The sequence below is a fragment of the Typopeltis vanoorti genome, chromosome 9 (assembly GCF_054136105.1).
Source record: "Typopeltis vanoorti isolate ZY-2024b chromosome 9, IOZ_Tvanoo_1.0, whole genome shotgun sequence".
NCBI classification, from domain to species: Eukaryota; Metazoa; Arthropoda; class Arachnida; order Uropygi; family Thelyphonidae; genus Typopeltis; species Typopeltis vanoorti.
This window is the reverse complement of record NC_143557.1, coordinates 72,934,253-72,953,606: the sequence shown is the minus strand read 5'-3', so window position 1 is coordinate 72,953,606 and position 19,354 is coordinate 72,934,253. Positions and strand designations below refer to the sequence as shown.

At 35.9% G+C, this 19,354-nt stretch overlaps 1 protein-coding gene across 3 annotated transcripts in view; it reads right to left on the bottom strand.

Annotated features, from left to right (window-relative positions):
* Positions 1-16,937, bottom strand: part of nbs (nibrin) — a 285,502-nt gene extending 268,565 nt beyond the window's left edge. For all 3 annotated transcript variants that reach the window (XM_090397995.1, XM_090397996.1, XM_090397997.1), the window contains exons 1-2: positions 16,802-16,937; positions 11,990-12,123 (exon numbers count right to left, since the gene is read on the bottom strand). In XM_090397995.1, coding sequence (XP_090254121.1) covers positions 11,990-12,123; positions 16,802-16,829 — 162 coding nt within the window. In that variant the 5' untranslated portion in view covers positions 16,830-16,937. The remainder of the gene's footprint in view (positions 1-11,989; positions 12,124-16,801) is intronic.
* Positions 16,938-19,354: the final 2,417 nt, after the last annotated feature.

The window sequence follows — 19,354 nt, the reverse complement described above, 5'->3', positions numbered from 1 at the left end:
CATATATTATTATCATTATGTAACACCTCCAGGGTGTCCAAAGACTCATCAAGGGAGGGCACCTACTCTACAACTCTGTCTCTTCCACTCAATCCACCAACTACAACTGCAACTACACCAACACCATCTACCACCACCACCACTAGTATTTCCACAGATAATCACAAACACGGCAGGATTCAAACCCGCAGCCTTTTGGCTGGAGAGTGGATACGCTAACCACTCAGCCAATCAGGCCGCATATAAAGCATGATATATATAAATCATATATTATTTATATATAATATAAATATATAATTATATTATATATATTATATAATATATATAATTTATATATAAAGCACAACAAAAACTTCAATACTACATATTTCATTTCCCATCAAATTTCAACTTACCTCAAATCATGAAAAAATCAAGTGACACAGATTACATGCAATGAGGGGAAAAAAAAAAAAACTCCTAAAATCCACTTTACAAATATATGTGGTCCTCAATTCATACTTCACTGATCTCTATTTCCAATTTGCAACATCTGCTTTTCCTAAAAGAAACTCAACTTTGATCATCTTACTTTCCCACTTATCTATTGTTTGACTTTTTTTTTTTTTAATTTTATTTTTTGTCTCAAATGTGGCATTTGTGTGTATATGTTCTTCGATATCTCATGTAAGAGCCACTTGGTGTTACTAAGCCTGTAGCTAGAATATGTACAATTTTTGGCTCTAGAAGATATTCTCAGATTACCTAAACCTTAGCCGATTCATGATACTAAACATTGTTATTATTATTAAGAGAAACCTTCAGAGAGTCAGGAACTCATCAAGGGAGACCATACTATTTGCACCACCTGTTGTACTTGTGTTTGAATTCATTCATGCCACCTGCACTAACAACATCTAATGGTAGTCCATTCCAATCACATACAACCCTATGACAGAAATATCTAGTTCTCACCCCCTTCTTGGCAGCATTAATTCTCAACTTCCCAGGATGCCCTCTTGTCCTTTCCCCCCGTGCATAAAACAAAAACTTCCATCTACTGATCTCCTGTGTAATCCTTTCAGAATTTTATCTCAGTCATATCATCCTTCTTTCTCCTGTTTGCTAGTGTCTGCAACCCACAAATTCTCCTCTCTTTATAATCTGTATTCCACAATCCTGATATAATTTTAAAACACTTTCCTTTACACACTCAAAATCACCATGGAAAACAGAAGATCAGACCTATGCACAATCGTCCAAGTGAGGTCTCATCAAGGACTTGTAAAGAGGCAAAATTACTTCCTGATATTTTACACATCAAGGTCTGTTTCAGCATTGCAATTATCTTCTGAGTTGCATTTGCAATCTTTGCAATACAGCCCTTGAACTTCAGCTTCCTATCTACTAAAACTCCAAGAATCCTAGCCTTATCAGTTTTTTCTAGCATAATCCCACCAATATAATATGACACTGGTTATCTCATAATACAATTTGTTCTCAAACATCATGATCCAGAGCTAACACCAATCTATTATACATGGCTGGTTGGTACTTATCCCAACATGTGCAAACTATCATATACCCAGCCTATTCCAAAAAAAAGGGAGATAAAAGTCTATCATCAAACTACTGACTAACTGCCATCACCTCAGTCCTCTCCAAAATATGGAAAACAGCATCAATAGCCAACTTCTGTACTACCTAGAGGCTCACCAATTAATCAGCAACTACCAGTATAGATTTTGCCATTCAAGATCCATAGCTGATCTCTTAGCTTACATCACTCACCACTAGACATGTGCAATGGAAAGGTTCAGAGAAATTTCTGCTATCACTCTTAACATATCCAGTGCTTTTGATCATATCTAGCATTGGGACCTACTTAAACTAACTGCAATTCTTTTGTCTATCTGCCACTACCTGTAATTGGATTGTCAAATTCCTCTCTGGTTGCTAAATGCATGTCATGATTGATGGCTTTTTCTCTTCAAGCTTCACCACTAATACAGAAGTACCCCAAGGATATGTTCTATTACCTACCTTTTCTCGTTTACATCAACGATTCCTCAATTACCACTAATCCTAATCCTATTCACAGTTTGTTAAATGAGTAAAATAAGCAAAAAATTCATTTTGCTCATTTAACAAACCATGAGGTATTCAGATATCCCAAGTATCCAGATCATCAACAACTAGTGCCTTAAACATCAATCTATGTACTATTCTTCAATGGGGAGAGGGCAATCTGGTCATCTTCAATGTCATAATGAGTCAAGTCTTGCCTCTTCTCAGTTCACATTCCCTTACCCTCAGATGCACAAATCACAGACAAAATCAGATCTCCCTCTCTAACATGGACTAATATTTTCCTCCAGTCTCCCCTGACATAAACACATCACATTAATAGCTTCCTCAGCATCCAAAAGCATTTTCTTTTGTTCAAGAAAATATAATATATCATCATCACCACCATGACAACCAGGTGTTCAAATTTGTGTATGGCAATCCATAAGAAGACTCATCAAGGCTTTATACAATTATTTTTATTATGGGCACCTCCATGGAGTTCAAAGACTCATCATGGGAGACCAAATCTATCCACATAATCTATCATACCTCTCCTTGAACCTATTAACAGACAAAGCACTCACAACTGACTCTGGCAACCTGTTTCACTCATTCACAACTCTCCAAGCAAAAAATCTAGTCTTCACACTCCTGCTAACCACACCTTTATTCAATTTCCAGGGATGACCCTTGTTCTGGTCCCTCTAGCTAAGTGCTGAAACATTTCCCCTGCATTAATCCTATAAAACCCTTTAAGCAACTTAAATGTTTTTATCATATTCCCTCTTTTCCTGCTATCAACCAACTTCTGCAATCCACATACACTCAATTTATCCTCATAGGGAATATTTTCCACAGTCTACTCACCATCTTTATCACTGCTTCCTCATCCCCAAAAAACTCAGGACACCAGACTTGAGCACAGTAATCTAGATGTGGCATATCAAGGCCTTATAAAGAGGAATAACAACTTCCTTATTTCGACATGTTAATGTGTTGAAAGTTTTTCCACTTGGTTATACTATAAATTAGAGATGCCAAGAAATTAATAGTTTTGGTTTAGTCCTTTATTCAAGTATAAGCAAACAAAGTTTGCACATGAAGTAATTTCACGACTGGGCAACTCGTATATAGAGGCTAATGACTTCACATCACTTGTATCCCAGAATGCAAAGCACATATCCTTACAGACATGTATAATGTTATGCATTATGCAAAGGGTCACTATCCAGACCGGTTTCGACCTTTATTGAGGTCTCATCACTGGGAGTTCCCAGTTATGAAGTTACTTCACACACAAACTTTGTTTGCTTACACTTGGATAAAGGATTAACCAAGAATATAATTTCTTGACACCATTAACTTATAGTATTCTGTCAAATGTCTTTGCAGAATTCAGCAAAATCATCGCTAGCCATTTCCTTTATCCAATTCAACTGTTAGTTTATTGTAAAAAGTTAGTAAATTACTAAGCAATGACTGACCCTCATACAGTATCATATTTTTATATATCCATTCTTGAATTCTCTTTTTGACCAATTTTTCTAGTACTTTTACCACTATGCCTGAGATACCGATTGGTCTATAATTTGCTACTGCAGTCTTAGAACCTCGCTTATACAAGGGAATTATTTTGCCCTCTTAGCTGACACTTAAAGAGCCTAGTCAGAGGCATTGCCAGTTCCCTTGCACATTTTTGCAAAAACCCAAGCTGATATCCCATCTAATCCTACAGCTGTATTGACTGAGATCTGCAATACCTTAACCATCTCCAATTCACCACCTCTGTTCCCACATCAGTGTCTGTCACATATCTTAAAGCATTAACTTCACTAAGATGGTTTGCCCTTGAAAAGTGGTCACCCAGTAACTCAACTATTTTATCTGCTTCTGTCTCCTTGTGACCATCATCATTCATTAAGATTAATCTTCCATAGTCATTCTTGCTCTTATTTGTCACATAACGAAAGAACTCCTTGGGATTTCCTTTGGTCTGCTTGGCTAGATTCTTTTCATGATCTGATTTTGCCTTCCCTGCTGTGCTGTCACCTTTCTTGCCTGAGCCTTGTACTATTCATGAGTTTGCTGGTCACCTTTCTCTTTATACCCTCCACAAAATACCCTCCACAGTATTTTCTTCTTGTGCAGCTCATGCTTAATGATATTCCTCCATCTAACTACTATCCAATTAACCCTCCTCTTAACATTATTCCCCAAGGTAACCCTCCATAGATAAGGAGGGTTACCTCATTGCTTACCAAATTTCAGGACCTTAAACTTTGCAATAGTGAATTGACAGTTCCACTCATAAAACCTATTCAAATCCTTCACAACATCTGCTTGACTACTCATTATTCTCCCCAATTTTGCATCATCTGCAAACAGCTACATATCTCCACTTAAGCTCACCAAAAAATATAATTAATATACACGATGAACAATAATGACCCCAAAACAGACTCCTGCAGCAGCACACTACGAGTAACTTATTTGTTTTGGAATATTGACCCCACCCCCATATGCAACTCAATAGTCTGTTATCCAATCCATTCATTTCAATTGTTACCACCTTGTTGTGTGGCAATCTATCAAAAGCCTTACCAAGATCCAAGCATACCACTGTATATGCATCTCACCAGTTCAAAATGTTAAAACATAAGCAAATTTGTATAATATAACTTCTCGTTAGCAAACTGTGTAGAATTTTTTTTTTTCACTTAGTTACAAAGTGCATTATTATTATTATTATTATTATATAGGTATTTCCATGGAGTAAGAAGACTCATCACCAGAGATACATTATTCACACAATACTTATACATCTCTTTAAAATCATTCACCGATGAAGCAGTCACCACTGCCTCTGGCAACCCATTCCACCCATTCACCACCCTCCAAACAAAAAATCTAGTCTTAACACCCTTGCTAACTACACTCTTACACAATTTCCATGGGTGACCACCCATTTCTGCTATATACTGAAAAAAAAAAGTCTTTGGTGTGAGTCCTATAAAACTTCTTTAATAACTAATATGCTTATATCATGTCTTCCCCTCCTTTTCATCTATCAGCTAGTTTTTGAAGTCCACAAACAGCTAAAATATTCACATGAGGAGTATTCCATAGATCTGCCATACTTATTACCACTCGCCCCTGGATCTTGTCCGGAATAAGGGTGACCAGATCTGCATGCAGTAGTCCAGATGCAGTCTCATTAAAGCCTTATATAAAGAGAACAGTAACTTCTATCCCCATTTGTTAGTCTGTTCATCAACAACCACATAATCTGATGCATTGTTCTCGCTACCTTTGCAATATGAACTTTCAAACTCTATGCCAACAATCACCCTGAAGTCCTTAACCTCATCAGTTTCCTGCAGTTCAGTTCCATCAATACGAGGGGAATCTGGAAAGTTCTGATAAACACCTAGACAAAAATGAAATTAAAGCAACCAATATAACTACTAGAAAGAACAAATGAAGATATAAGAACAAATCATCTTCATAACTCTGCTACTAGTATGTTTTTTTTTGTAGTTATATCAGTTGCTTTAATATAATTTTGTCTAGGCATTTATCAGAACTTTCCAGACCCCCCCCCTCACTTGACCACATTAAACTGACAACCACACAGACTCCCTTCCCACACTGCTAGTCTATTTAAATCATCCTGCAGGATCACTACATCACTTTTTTCCATTTTACATCATCAGCAAACAACTGAATATTTCCTATCAAATTATTTCTTACTTATACCAAGAAATTACCAATAAATTTTGTTTATTCCTTTATCCAAGTGTAAGGAAACAAAGTTTGCATGTGGAGTATCTTCTTCACATGCAAACGTTCTTCCATTTTACATCATCAGCAAACAATTGAATATTTCCCATCGAATTATTTCTTACTTATACCAAGAAATTATGTTTTTGTTTATTCCTTTATCCAAGTGTAAGGAAACAAAGTTTGCATGTGAAGTATCTTCTCAACTGGGCTATTTGCACAGTTGAGAAGTCATCAGCATAGAAGCTGATGACTTCATACCAACTGCCTTAGTATCCCATAATGCAAAGCAGATTTCCTTTCAGAAGTGCATTATGCTGTTTATTAAAGGAGGGGGGGTCACCACTTAGATTGGTATCAATCTTTATTGAAGTCTCATCAGTGGAAGCCAGAGAGAGGAAGATATAAAGGCTGAATTAATGTAGAATTCATATATTTCTCATATACAAGTAGCAAAAAGGTGTATTCACCTTATTCAGAAAATATTCTGGATCAAAGATAGTTGTAGAAAGTTTTTTTCACTTGGTTACAAAGTACATTTTATTTGATAATCTGGGTCTGGCTCCACTGATGAGACCTCAATAAAGGTTGAAACTGGTCTGGGTAGTGAGTGCTCCCTTAATGCATACAGGTGACTACTGGGCTATTTGGAGTTGCAGCCAACTAAAGCTATAAGGCCAGTGTATTATGCCTGTTAATTGTATGTGTGCCTTCATGTATGTGTGTGTATGTGTGTGTCTGGCCAGTTTATGTGTTTTGCAGGATGAAAAACCCAAGTTTCCAGAAGGGAAAAAACCTTCTGTATGTAATTTACTAACTCACCTTCAGAAAAGCCCTTATAAAAGTTCTTCATATTCTGGAAGGGATTCAACCAAAGGTCATCATCATCAATATTTATTCAGACACAGAGGCTCTCTTACAAGTGAAATTTATCTATGATTTCAGTAAGGTTAATTTACCACTAGTATTAGATTATGTACTTTTGATACCCATTATTATATGTATTTTTAACAGAATGGAGTTATGATAGTATGCAAAACTGGCCAAAATTACAATACTGCAGACATAAAACGTTTGAGTTTTTGTCTAATTAAGACACAAAAAAAGAACCAGCACATGAAACAAAAGTGGAAATATGTATTACCAGGTCTTATTTTAGATGCTGCAGTCCATATAAGGACCAACACAATGAACTACTGTGAACAATATAGCATGCACAGATAAGCCCTATTTTTAATTAAAGTCCGCATTAATTATAAATTCTTGAACAAACACTTTACCAGGTATATTGTCAGTTTTTTATATATATATATATATTTTACATGAAAACACTTTCTTTTATTTTTATAGTTCATTCAAATAGCTACTGTTGGATTCTGAATGAAGAGAAAAGGAAATTGTTAATATATCATTCAGAGTCCAACATAATCTAACATTCCCTGAGCAACATTTGTTTTTTTTTTTAAACTAATAGTCTCATGCTCATAATTTGCTATTTATATAATTTCTTCAAGTTATGTTAATCGATATTTATTTATTTATATATGTTTGGGATAAATTACAGTTATGAAAAGCTGTGTATTAAAATATCATTAATTTTGTGAATTTAATTCCTTTAATATAATGTTAGAAACTGTAATATATGTAATTTTGATATATCCAGAAGATTCTTCGTGGTATCACTTGATTGGTTGCTATGAGAAATTATGTTATTTTTAGTTAGCCCATGTTTACTCTATACTATGCACAAGGTGAAGTTGATGTGAGCTAAACCGGTGAGAACCAGTTTTTGGGGGGGGAAAGGAAGGAGTAGATACGAAAACGTAAGTAAAAACAGAATCGAATAGGGGAGTATAGAGAACGGTAGCTGGAGACTGGAGGGGAATTTTGACTTGCCGAAAATGGTATTTAAAGGACCGGGAATCGCTTGGTCCTTTAAAAATTACTTTTTTCTGAGTTGGAATTTTACCAAAACTTCCCAACGCATAGCAGTGAAATAGTGCAAGAAATAGGTTAATGCGTATGAGAAAACGAAGAAATAAGTAGATAACATAAACCAAGTGCATAAAGATTATACTCTCCCGAGTCTATAAATCAGTCGTGGAAATGGAAGATTCTTTTAAGTTTGTGCTACTACATAGTAAAAGTCAGTAAGGACTTAAAAATTGTTGTTTGATCTACTTATGATGTGTTGAAGCTATATCCTGGTAAGATTACCTTTACTATACTTAGCAAGAAGTAACGAAAATTAATTCCTCCGAAAGTAAATCGTTCCTAGTTGCAGTATTCAGCGAGTCAAGATTTAATATGTGATGTGCTAAGACTTTTCCCTCTTCAAATAACAAATGCTACGTTATTGAATTAAGTGTTCATTAACTGAATGAAAATACCGTGAAGCCTATTCGTTGTGATTTAGGAATCTCGAACTTACATGAACTAAAATTGATTAACTTAGCCTAGAGAAATACAAATTGAATGTCAGAATGTTCATGAGTTATATTCTTCTGAATATCTTGAACTGATTTGATATTTAAAATTGTTTTGAAATGAAACCTTAATCACAGTAGAGTTATGATATAAGCTCTTTGTAATAAGAAGGATAAGATCTGTATAATATAATCTTTAATTATAAAGTTTAAGCTCAGGTGAGTAGTATACTAGAGACTTAATGAGAACTTTATATTCGTTCAATCATAATGTCCCTGATGGAATATTGTGTTATGGTGTAATTTATGTGTCACTGCATTAAATAATTTTGTTTTAATTGAATCTTGTATTTGCCTGATTTTTTCATTACACCACTCACTAAATATTTCGAACCAATAGCGGGAGTTTTGCTCAATAGTGAGAGCCTCGGCCTAAATTCAGCTTATGATAACCAGATACAGTTGAAGGTTGATTTATATAAGTTGCTTTTGCAATTTCTAAATATGGAGTGGCGCAGTATAATATAAATATTCTTCATATTCGGTTGATATATCAGCCCTCAACTAACTGAATTTATAACAAGAGATAATAATAAGAAGATAAAACGTAATTGAGCAGAAGTTACGATCTAGCCACATAGCTCAATACTGGCCAGGGTATCACATCTTATACCAAGTCTTGTCATCAAAAATCTCATGCATACAGACCTTGGATTGCACACTTTGAAATGTGACAGTTCCAAGTATGTATGTATGCCCATCAAACATTCACAAACAATCAACCATTTTCAACCAATAATTCAATTCCCTGATTTAAAATACCAGTAACTGACTTGGTTTGAAAGTAGTTCAAATAATATGATTCTCTTTGTTAGCTCCAGTTAAACAATTCAATTTCTTCAAAGATTATACTGCAACTTGCACTACAGCAAATATTGTTATACTAGGCCCCCCCCCACCCACCCAGCACCTACAGCGCTCCCAAGTTCCGGACTGGTAGGCTGGTTCTCCCTGAATTCTGATGACTCGAATTTCGAAGACTCGACACTCAGGGTAGCCGAGTGTCGAGTCTTCAAAAGGGGGGGGCTCCATCCCCTGGCACCTATGGCACCCAACCCCCCCGAGTTCCGGACTGGTAGGCTGGTTCTTCTTGAATTCTGATGACTCGAATTTTGAAACTCGAAAGGGGGGGTTCTGCCCCCTGGTGCCCAACTCCCCCGAGTTCCAGACTGGTAGGCCGGTTCTCCTTGAATTCTGATGACTCGAATTTTGAAGACTCAACACTCAGGGTAGCCCCTGAGTTTAAAAACGTTTCAACTAACTTGACAAAAACGTGACACAAAAACGTTACATAAAAAGGCTTATCATTTTATATATACTGTATAGGGTAGACATAACAAACTCACTCCATATAGGAAACTACCAAATAAAAAGTCCTGACAAAGCTTAATAGATACAAGATTATTCTAAAGAAAATTCACTAGTAATGATAGTTATTATTTGCTCCTTTTTCATTGAAATTAATACGTAATCGTTGACTAGTTTCGCCAGCTGTGTCTGTCTGGCTTTATCAAGACGAGAAAGGTTATACTAATATTAAATGCAAAAACAAAAGAATGCAGTAATGACTTAAAAGTCGTTAATATGTTCTCAACTGTCTTAAGTCGTTACTACATTCTTTTGTTTTTGCATTTAATATTAGTATAACCTTTCTTGTCTTGATAAAGCCAGACAGACACAGCTGGCGAAACTAGTGGATGATTATGTATAAATGTTTATCAAAACCATGGTCCAATAAATACAATATTATGTATTAACTTTGCCGAAAATTCACTACAGTAAATTATTCCAGTAGCTTTTGCTATAGTGCAATGAAAACTGCACCTCTCCACTTCATCAAAGCTTGATTTCTAATCTAAACAATGAGATCTGTTTAAATTTGAATGTTTAATACGGTGTACAAATTATGAGAATAAATGGCACTTTTTATCATTTTTTTAATAAGTGTTACATATATTATCATAATAATTTACACACTGAATAAACCAAAATAACTATAATAATCTCCAAACTGCAATTTCATAAAAAATCAAAAGAAATCGAAATCAGCTAATGCAGTTTATTCTCTTATAGGGAGTAGACGAGGCCTTTAAACCATATCTCTTTTGAAGACTGAGTGGGCAGTTCAATCTCCACTGGTAGCCAATCAGAGATAGCTGGCCCATGTGTATCACTAATTATAGGTGGCAACTGATGAAGAGATGGGCAAACTAACTTAGAAACCAGTCAAAGATAGGCTTAGAAAAAGTTTCTCCAGTCAGCGACTAGACTCAAACTTGTCTATCTTCAGGCAGCCTAACACAGAGGATGTAAGCACTACTTCACTGAGCTGTACAGGACTTGCAATTTTATATATATATTATTCATACCTCATATTGAGGTAGTAGGTTTTCCATCAGGCCTACTGGCTGGAGAACACATAATTAATATCAGACAAAAATGTATATATCATGTGCAGGAGAAAACTAAATTGTGGAGTAAAAAATTTACCTATATGGATTGTGGAGTAAAAAATTTACCTATATAGATTGTGGAGTAAAACATTTACCTATCTAGGAAGCCCAATAACAGATGGAGAAGTGGAAGAGATGTGAGATATCAGACAAAAATGTATATATCATGTGCAGGAGAAAACTAAATTGTGGAGTAAAAAATTTACCTATATGGATTGTGGAGTAAAAAATTTACCTATCTAGGAAGCCCAATAACAGATGGAGAAGTGGAAGAGATGTGAGATATCAGACAAAAATGTATATATCATGTGCAGGAGAAAACTAAATTGTGGAGTAAAAAATTTACCTATATGGATTGTGGAGTAAAAAATTTACCTATCTAGGAAGCCCAATAACAGATGGTGAAGTGGAAGAGATGTGAGATATCAGACAAAAATGTATATATCATGTGCAGGAGAAAACTAAATTGTGGAGTAAAAAATTTACCTATCTAGGAAGCCCAATAACAATGGAGAAGTGGAAGAGATGTGAGAATAAGAATAGCACAAGCAAAAAAAGCATTTAAGGAGATAAGAAAACTATTAACACCAAAGAGTATGTCGCTGAGAACAAAGAAACACTTTATTAAAAGCATTGTCTGGAGTGTGGCCCTCTACAGGTCAGAAATGTGGACTCTTCAAAAAAGAGATAAATTAAGACCTCTAGCACTCAAAATATGGTATTGGTACCAAATGCTAAAGACTGCATGGACAGAAAGAGCTACAAATGAAGACGTATTAAGAAAGACAAAAAAAAAAAGAGAAATACTATATACAATAGAAAAAAAGGGGGAAATAACATGATAGGATGTCCACTAAGACACTCAGATTAGAAAATTTTGATTGAGGGAATGATGGATGGAAGACCTAGTAAACCCAATACATGAGTGATATCAAAAATAGACAAAGTTACCAAATAGTCAAACTAACAATACAACACAGAAGACCGCTACCAACAACTCATATTAACCAACCAATAGGTTGAGGAGGAGTTTAAAGTAACCCACAGTGAATTCTGGTATTCAATGGAAATCAACAGTAATAATAATAAGACAGGAGATTTGTTAGATAGATAAATACTGCAACTGATTTTTTAAGTGATATAAAAATCTATTAACTTTTATTAGAACCACTTTTAATTTCCTTAAAGATTATTAACAGTACGTTAAATCAAAGTAATTACCATGTCAGTATAGGAGTATGACACATACAAGACTGCATGTTTTCGACTAATTGATGGATCCCCAGTTATCAAAATATTTGTATCTTTCCTACCAATATGATAATCTTGGCCAGCCAGAAGAGTGTATGAAATATCTAAAGAAAGGAAAAAGATAAATTATCTTAAACCACATAAAATCCTCATATACATAATAAAAAAGTGAGTATTTATTATAATTGCATTTTGATCTGCATGGTGATAAACATATGGAAATGAAAACACTAGAGGGTTTTATTAAAGCATCTAAGGTTTACATTTGGGTATATGGAGAGAGGAAGGTACCTAATAAGTCAATATATCACTCTATATATATAAAAAGATAAGCCAAAATTTGAAACGTTTTTATGTCACGTTTTTTGTCTCCGGCTTACTGGCTTACTAGCCTGGAACTCGGGGGGGATGCCGTAGGTGCTGGTGTGTGTGTGTGTGTGTGTGTGTGTGTGTGTGTGTGTGTGTGTGTGTGTACTGTATTTATGTATACACAGCACACTTTTTTTTGTAAAACAATAGGTGCTGTTATACATTCTTTACTAGCAGTAAAAGTTCAATGAAATGACGCTGCATCCATGTGTGTGTCACTGTTAATAAAGGTACCAGTATGCCATACCATCCCAAAAAAAGCAGTGTGTGTATTATTAATCTACATGGAGTCTAAAGAATCATTGCAGGAGGCCCATACTCACCATCATTCATACAATACCTATCATACTTCTCCTTAGTCATTCAATGATAATGCACTCAAAACCACATCTGGTATCAATCCACTCATTCACCATATAACATCATCCTCCACTAAACATTGTTAAACACACTTTTACTCACTTCCAGTAGTGACACTTTGTTCTTTTCCTCCTGTCACATATTTAAAAATTTCACATGCATCAATTTTAGAAAATCCCTTTAGCAACTTGTATATTTCTATCATATCCCCCTCTCTCCGCCATCAATTATTATTATTATTATTATTATTATTATTATTGTTCCAGGAAACTCCAAGGAGTCGACAGACTCATCGAGGGAGGCCCTAACATCATGTCTGGAACAACTATTCAACATTCACACAGTATCTATCATATCTTGCCTTGAACTCATTCATGGTCGTAGCACCCACAACAGACTGGAAGCTTATTCCACTCATTCACCACTCTCCAAGTAAAAAACCTAGCTCTAACACCCTTGTCAACCACGCTCTTGCCCAGCTTCCATGCATGGCCCCTAGTCCTCCCACCACCAGTCATATTTTCAAAAATATCTTCTGGATAAATCTTATAAAAACCCTTCAGTAATTTGAATGTCTCAATCATATATCCCCTCCTTCGCCTATCGTCCAATTTCTGCAACCCACAAATCCTCAACCTATTCTCATAAGGTTCATTCCACAGACCTGCTATCATCTTGGTCACTCGTCTCTGGACCCTCTCCACTTCCTCCCCATCACGAAGAAACCCTGGTGCCCATAACTGGGCACAGAAGTCCAGATGGGGTCTTATCAAGGCTCAATACAGAGGAACAACAACTTGCATCTCTCTGCATGTTAAAGTATTTTTCATAAGCCAAGTGATTTGGTGAGCTGTTTTAGTTACTTTTGCAATGTGCCCCCTAAACTTCAACTCCCTATCCACCAGCACTCCCAAATCCCTGGCCTCATCAATCTCCTGGAGTACGGTTCCACCTATGCGATATACTGCTGCTATTCTTTTCACCCCAAAGTGCATAACCTTACACTTTGCCACATTAAACTGACATCCATTTTTCCTAGCCCAGTCCTCCAAACTATCCAAATCATCCTGTAAAATTTTGACATCCTGTGCACTCACAATTGCTCTACCCAACTTTGCATCATCAGCAAACAAGTGAACACTTCCTCTCAAATCCTTTCCTAAATCAATCAATCAATCAATTTCTCGAACCCACAAGCCAAAGCATTGATCTATCCACATATGAAGCATTCTGTAGACCAAATGTTTTACAATAAAACCATCTTAGTCACTCACTCCTGAGTCCTCTTCTGTTCATCATTTCCCAAGAAGAGGAGTACAGCGGTCTTTTGAATCCAAAAGTCCAGAGAAGAGTTGACTTCGGGATCCATTTAATTTGGGATATGAAGACAACTGAGGGAATAAAATTTGCTGAGCCTCATGAACAGAAGAAAGGGGGATATGACTGTGATGTACAAGTTAGTGAGAGATTGTTACCAGAATAATGTAAAGATTTTTCAGAGAGGGGAGGAAGACAAGAGTAGAAAAATGGCCATTCCTAGAAGCTGTTTAAGGAGAACGTAAGGGAACAGAAAAAGGTTCTTTGCATGGAGAGTTGTTGGTGAGTGGAATGCGTCACCTAAGAGTGTGCATAGAAACCATGAATTTGTTTAAGGCAGGGTTTGATGCTCATGTTACATGAAGATGTGGATCTTCCACGAGTCCTTTGACTCCTTAGAGAACTAATTTTAATAATAATATATAATAAAAGAAACCCAGGCAAACAAATCTGAGCACAGTAATCTAGAATGAATCAGAGCTTTATAAATGATAATAATAATTTCCCTATCTCTACTTGTTTTACAAGACTTGGATGTTGGTAAAGCATTTGGATCTATCTCATATAAAGCACTCTATAGGCCTAATGCCTATGGAGTGCTTTATATGAGATAAAGCACTCATCTCTGAATCCTCTCCTATTCCTCATCCTCAAGAAGAGTCCAGAGAGGATTCACTAAGTCGGTATCGAGTTCCTAAATCTCTTGCCTAATCAATTTCTGGCAATGCATTCAGTCAATATAATGCACAGTTCTGAATCTATTCAGTCAGTCCAAAGTGCATAACTTTACACTCAGCCACACTGAATAGTCAACTATTTTCCTCTGCCCACAATTAGGACCGGCCCTAGGAATTTTGCAACCCTCATTGTTACTAATATCAACATTACTGGGGTCGCATTTAGAAGTACTTGCCACGAGCTCAGAATTTTTGGTTTCCGTCCTTTCGCTTATTTTCTCTTGTACTACATTAGCTGTTTCAGTGTTTAAATATTTATGCAAAGCCTTTGTTCTGAATATTGCATTCTTTTTCCAATTTTCGTGTGTGATATTCTGCACCTGATAGTTTTTTTCTTTTATCAGACATATCGGGATGTTAAAATTATTTTAAAAGTCAAATCCTAATAATTGTATCAAAAAAAAAGTATTATTAACAATCACTACACAATTGTATTTATTTAATTTGATTCTATTTCTTTAATTGGTTTACTCTTAACCAATTATCTGATAATGATCGTTTGGTCTCGTTAATTAAATGAGATTTAACCTCAGGTCAAGGTCAACTCACAGCCAACAATGGAATCGAAAATCAATGCAAGATTGGAGGCATTCTGCTATTGTCGTCTGAAATTAACACTGACAGTGCAACATTAAACACAACATAATACTATATTATTTTAAATGATTATGATTTTTAAAAAATATACAGTACAATGAAGTTTTATTATGTAAAAATTTAACTAATGACATCCTGAAGTCTGGTTTCAACAGAGAAGGAATAAATGACTTTTTATGACTCATTTTCCATATAGCTTAGGCCAATTTTGCCGCCCCGTGCAAACGAGCACGTTGCACTGTCAGTAGAGCCGGTCCTGCCCACAATACAGTTTATTCAAGTCATCGTGCTGGATCTCTTACAATGCTTTTACTACTGTCTTGGCATCGTCAAACAAACTGTTAAATATCATTTTGTGAAACAAAAAATCTGGCAGATTACAATGCAGTATCATGTTAAATGATACTGCATTGTATCATTTGTTTACAATGCAGTCATGAAATAGCTATACATTATCCCAGTATAGCAATTTCCAATCACTGTCACTCTATGGAAGCTGGATATGTGAAGAATAGTTGCCCATTAACAAAGTCATGCTGTTCCTTGTGGCATATTCTATACTTCTGTCTAGAGTTGCTGAATCCTAAATAATAATAATCCTGGCTTTCATCAACTTACCCCCCCCCCAAAAAAAAACACTTAACCAAGTTTTTTTTTTTATAGACCAAGATAGGTCTATAATTTCCTACAAACTGCATGACAATGAAACATGTACATCAAGCAGCAGTTACGTTTAATGCACTAACTATCCTTGCACTTTTAAAACTACTTAAGGAAAAGTGTTCTACATTTGATGCATGTAAAAATTTTCCTTCTCAGGATAATTGACAGGGGAAAAATGGCCAGATTAATTTTGGAAAAACATTGGAGCTGTATGCAAATATTAACTACCACACTACTTCTATGTAGAGAATTAAATGTTTATCACCAAGTTATTCCTGAATAATGGATGAACTACAATACTGCAAAACTCCTTTAACATTATTGTGGGAGAACTAGGGGACACCTATGGAAGCTGGGCAAGGGTGTGGTTAGCAGGAGTGTTAGAGCTGGGTTCTTTACTTTTAGAGTGGTAAATGAGTGGAATAAGCTGCCAGAGTCTGTTGTGGGTGCTATGACGGTGAACGAGTTCAAGGCAAGGTATGATAGATACTGTGAGAATGTAATCGCATAGTTGTGTGGACATGATGTTTAGGGCCTCCCTCGATGAGTCTAAGGACTCATGGAGTCGCCAGAAATAATAATAATAATAATAATTATTATTATTATTATTATTAGGGGGTAGGGATAAACGAACGCAAGATCCTAAATTTCAAAGGAGTCATGAAAAACTTATTTTGTAATGAAAGGGTGGCTTAAATGTTCTACTTATGCCGCTTTCACTAAAATATAATAAATTTACCTCCTTTCATATTTTTGAGAAGCCACATTATTGTTTCGGAGGAGAACTGAGATATCGTTTATCATATACGTGAATATGTACTTGTATTTATTATCCTTATGTTACACCTCTCATACTTCTACCACATTTAATAAACAATCGACTTAACCACCCGCTCCTACTAAAGACACCTTACGGTGAAATTGTGAAAAATACAATTTTGAAAATATTACGGACAAATCTCATAAGCCAACCAATTAAACAGGACTGGTTGGCTCATGAGATCTGTTAACTAATGATGATTTAAACAGAGTTTTTTTTTTTTTGTCGAAGATTTAAATATCATGTGTCATGCGGAAGTTCTAATGTTAGTTATTTTTAGTAGACTACGACCAATGTGGCCTACTAAGTGGAAGCTACTGTCGTAATACAGGGTGTCCCAAAATTCACGCAAGAAGTAATTTTGATAGAAAACACAGGTTTTTAATTAAAAATTGTAATTTCTTATTGATTCATAAAGTATACAGTATAGGGTTATGCATGGAATAGCATATCGGGTAAATGGCCTCCACGGCTTTGCTGGCACATACGCATTCTTTTGTCGAAATTTCCATGACCGTTTTGCATAAATGTGGCTGAATATCGTTGATACAGCGCTCAATTTCCTCCTTCAAGGCGTGGGTGGTCGTGGGCTTGTTGGCATAAACCTTAGACTTCAAAAAGTCACATGATCTGGGCGGCCAATTCTGATCACCAAAACGGGAAATTACACGACCAGGAAATGACTCATGCAGTAATTGAATTGTTTCTCGGGCTGTATGGCATGTGGCACCGTCTTGTTGAAACCACATGTCGTCCACATCCATATCTTGCAATTTAGGCACAAAAAACTGGATTATCATGTCGCAATAGCGAGCACCATTAACTGTTATTGCCTTACCAGCCGCATTTTCGAAGAAGAATGGACCGATGATGCCTCCAGCCCAAAATCCGCACCAAACAGTGACACGTTGTGGATGCATTTGTTTCTCAACAATCACTCGTGGATTTTCTGAACCCCAAATGCGACAATTTTGTCGATTAACGAAGCCACCAAGATGAAAATGAGCCTCATCGCTGAAGATGATTTTGTTCGAAAAATAAGCATCCACTAGTTGTTGTTGTTGTTGTTCCATAATCCATTCAACGAACTCTCTTCGCTGTGTGTGGTCAGTAGGCTTCAATTCTTGAGTCAATTGAACTTTGTAAGCATAAAGATGCAAATCTTTCGTGAGAATACGCTGTAGAGAGCTTCTCGAAATGCCCAATTCAAGACCACGGTGCCGAATTGATGTTCCTGGACTCTCAGCAACACCCTCACGAACTGCTTAGATGTTTTCTGTTGAACAACTTGTTGAAGGACGGCCAGAGTGTATAAGATCACTAATTGATCCAGTTTCCTTGAATTTTTTAATTAGTCTTTTCACAGTTGATGAAGTTAAATCACTGTTCGGACCATATTTTGTACGAAAATTGCGAACAGTAGCTGCCAAACCTTCATTATTTTTAAAATATTGCTCAACAATGAAAATGCGTTGTCTTTCGTGTAGTGCTCCATTTTTAATAACCCTGAACTGTGTCAGCTGTCACGTTGTCTTTTTTTTTTTCTCGTTGGCAACACTTTACCGCACAAATGGCGCTAAATTTAAATCTTGCGTGAATTTTGGGACACCCTTTATATCTTTAAAGGTACCTGTGGCTAACTATAAACAACAAATTATACGATAACCACTAACGTTAAGGAAAGTACAGCTATTTGGTACTGAAAATGACAGTGCATCATCAGTGTGTAGAAACAAGCAAACAAAGAACAGGAACACAAGGTACATACAACAACCAGTTTACCAATTAGAAACGGTTGCCGCGAGATAGAAATTAATATATTAATAATTAATATTAAAACTATTTCTGATGTTTACATAAAAAATGAGAATCTCTCAAACTTTTAGGAGAGAGAGAGAGAGAGCGACAATCGTTCTGATTCAGATTAGGAAGATGTAAAAGGGCTTCGCAAAGACGTTCATATTGAAAACTGCTTCTATGGAGAAGACAAGCTTCATCCCATTGGATACTTTTGAGGTTTCAATGTAATATTGACATTCATTAATTCATTTTTTCCCCCACAGAATGGCCTATCTGCCAAAAAGTATGTCATATTATTACATTCACAAGGAATCTGGAAAACATCAACTAACAATTGAAATGATAATTTCTCCCTTGTAGATGGTAGCAGATGAGAAATTTTGTTAATAGGGAAATATGTGGGAATAAGGTGATGCTTTCTTCAAAATTCTACCAATAGGTTCGAAGATACCAAAGTATAAGGATTGGAACCCTGCGGTCTGTAGAAGATCCTTAGGTGTTGGAACATAGAAGTCAATTATCTGCTGGATTTTACGAAGGTTCTAACCATTAAATTCCATTAACTTTGGAAAGTGAGAAGTTCTTGTTGTAAGCTTAAGGAAGAGGAGCATACATTACGTGCTCTATTAATTGAAGACTTGATAACACGAATTTTTTAAGAGGTGTGATGAG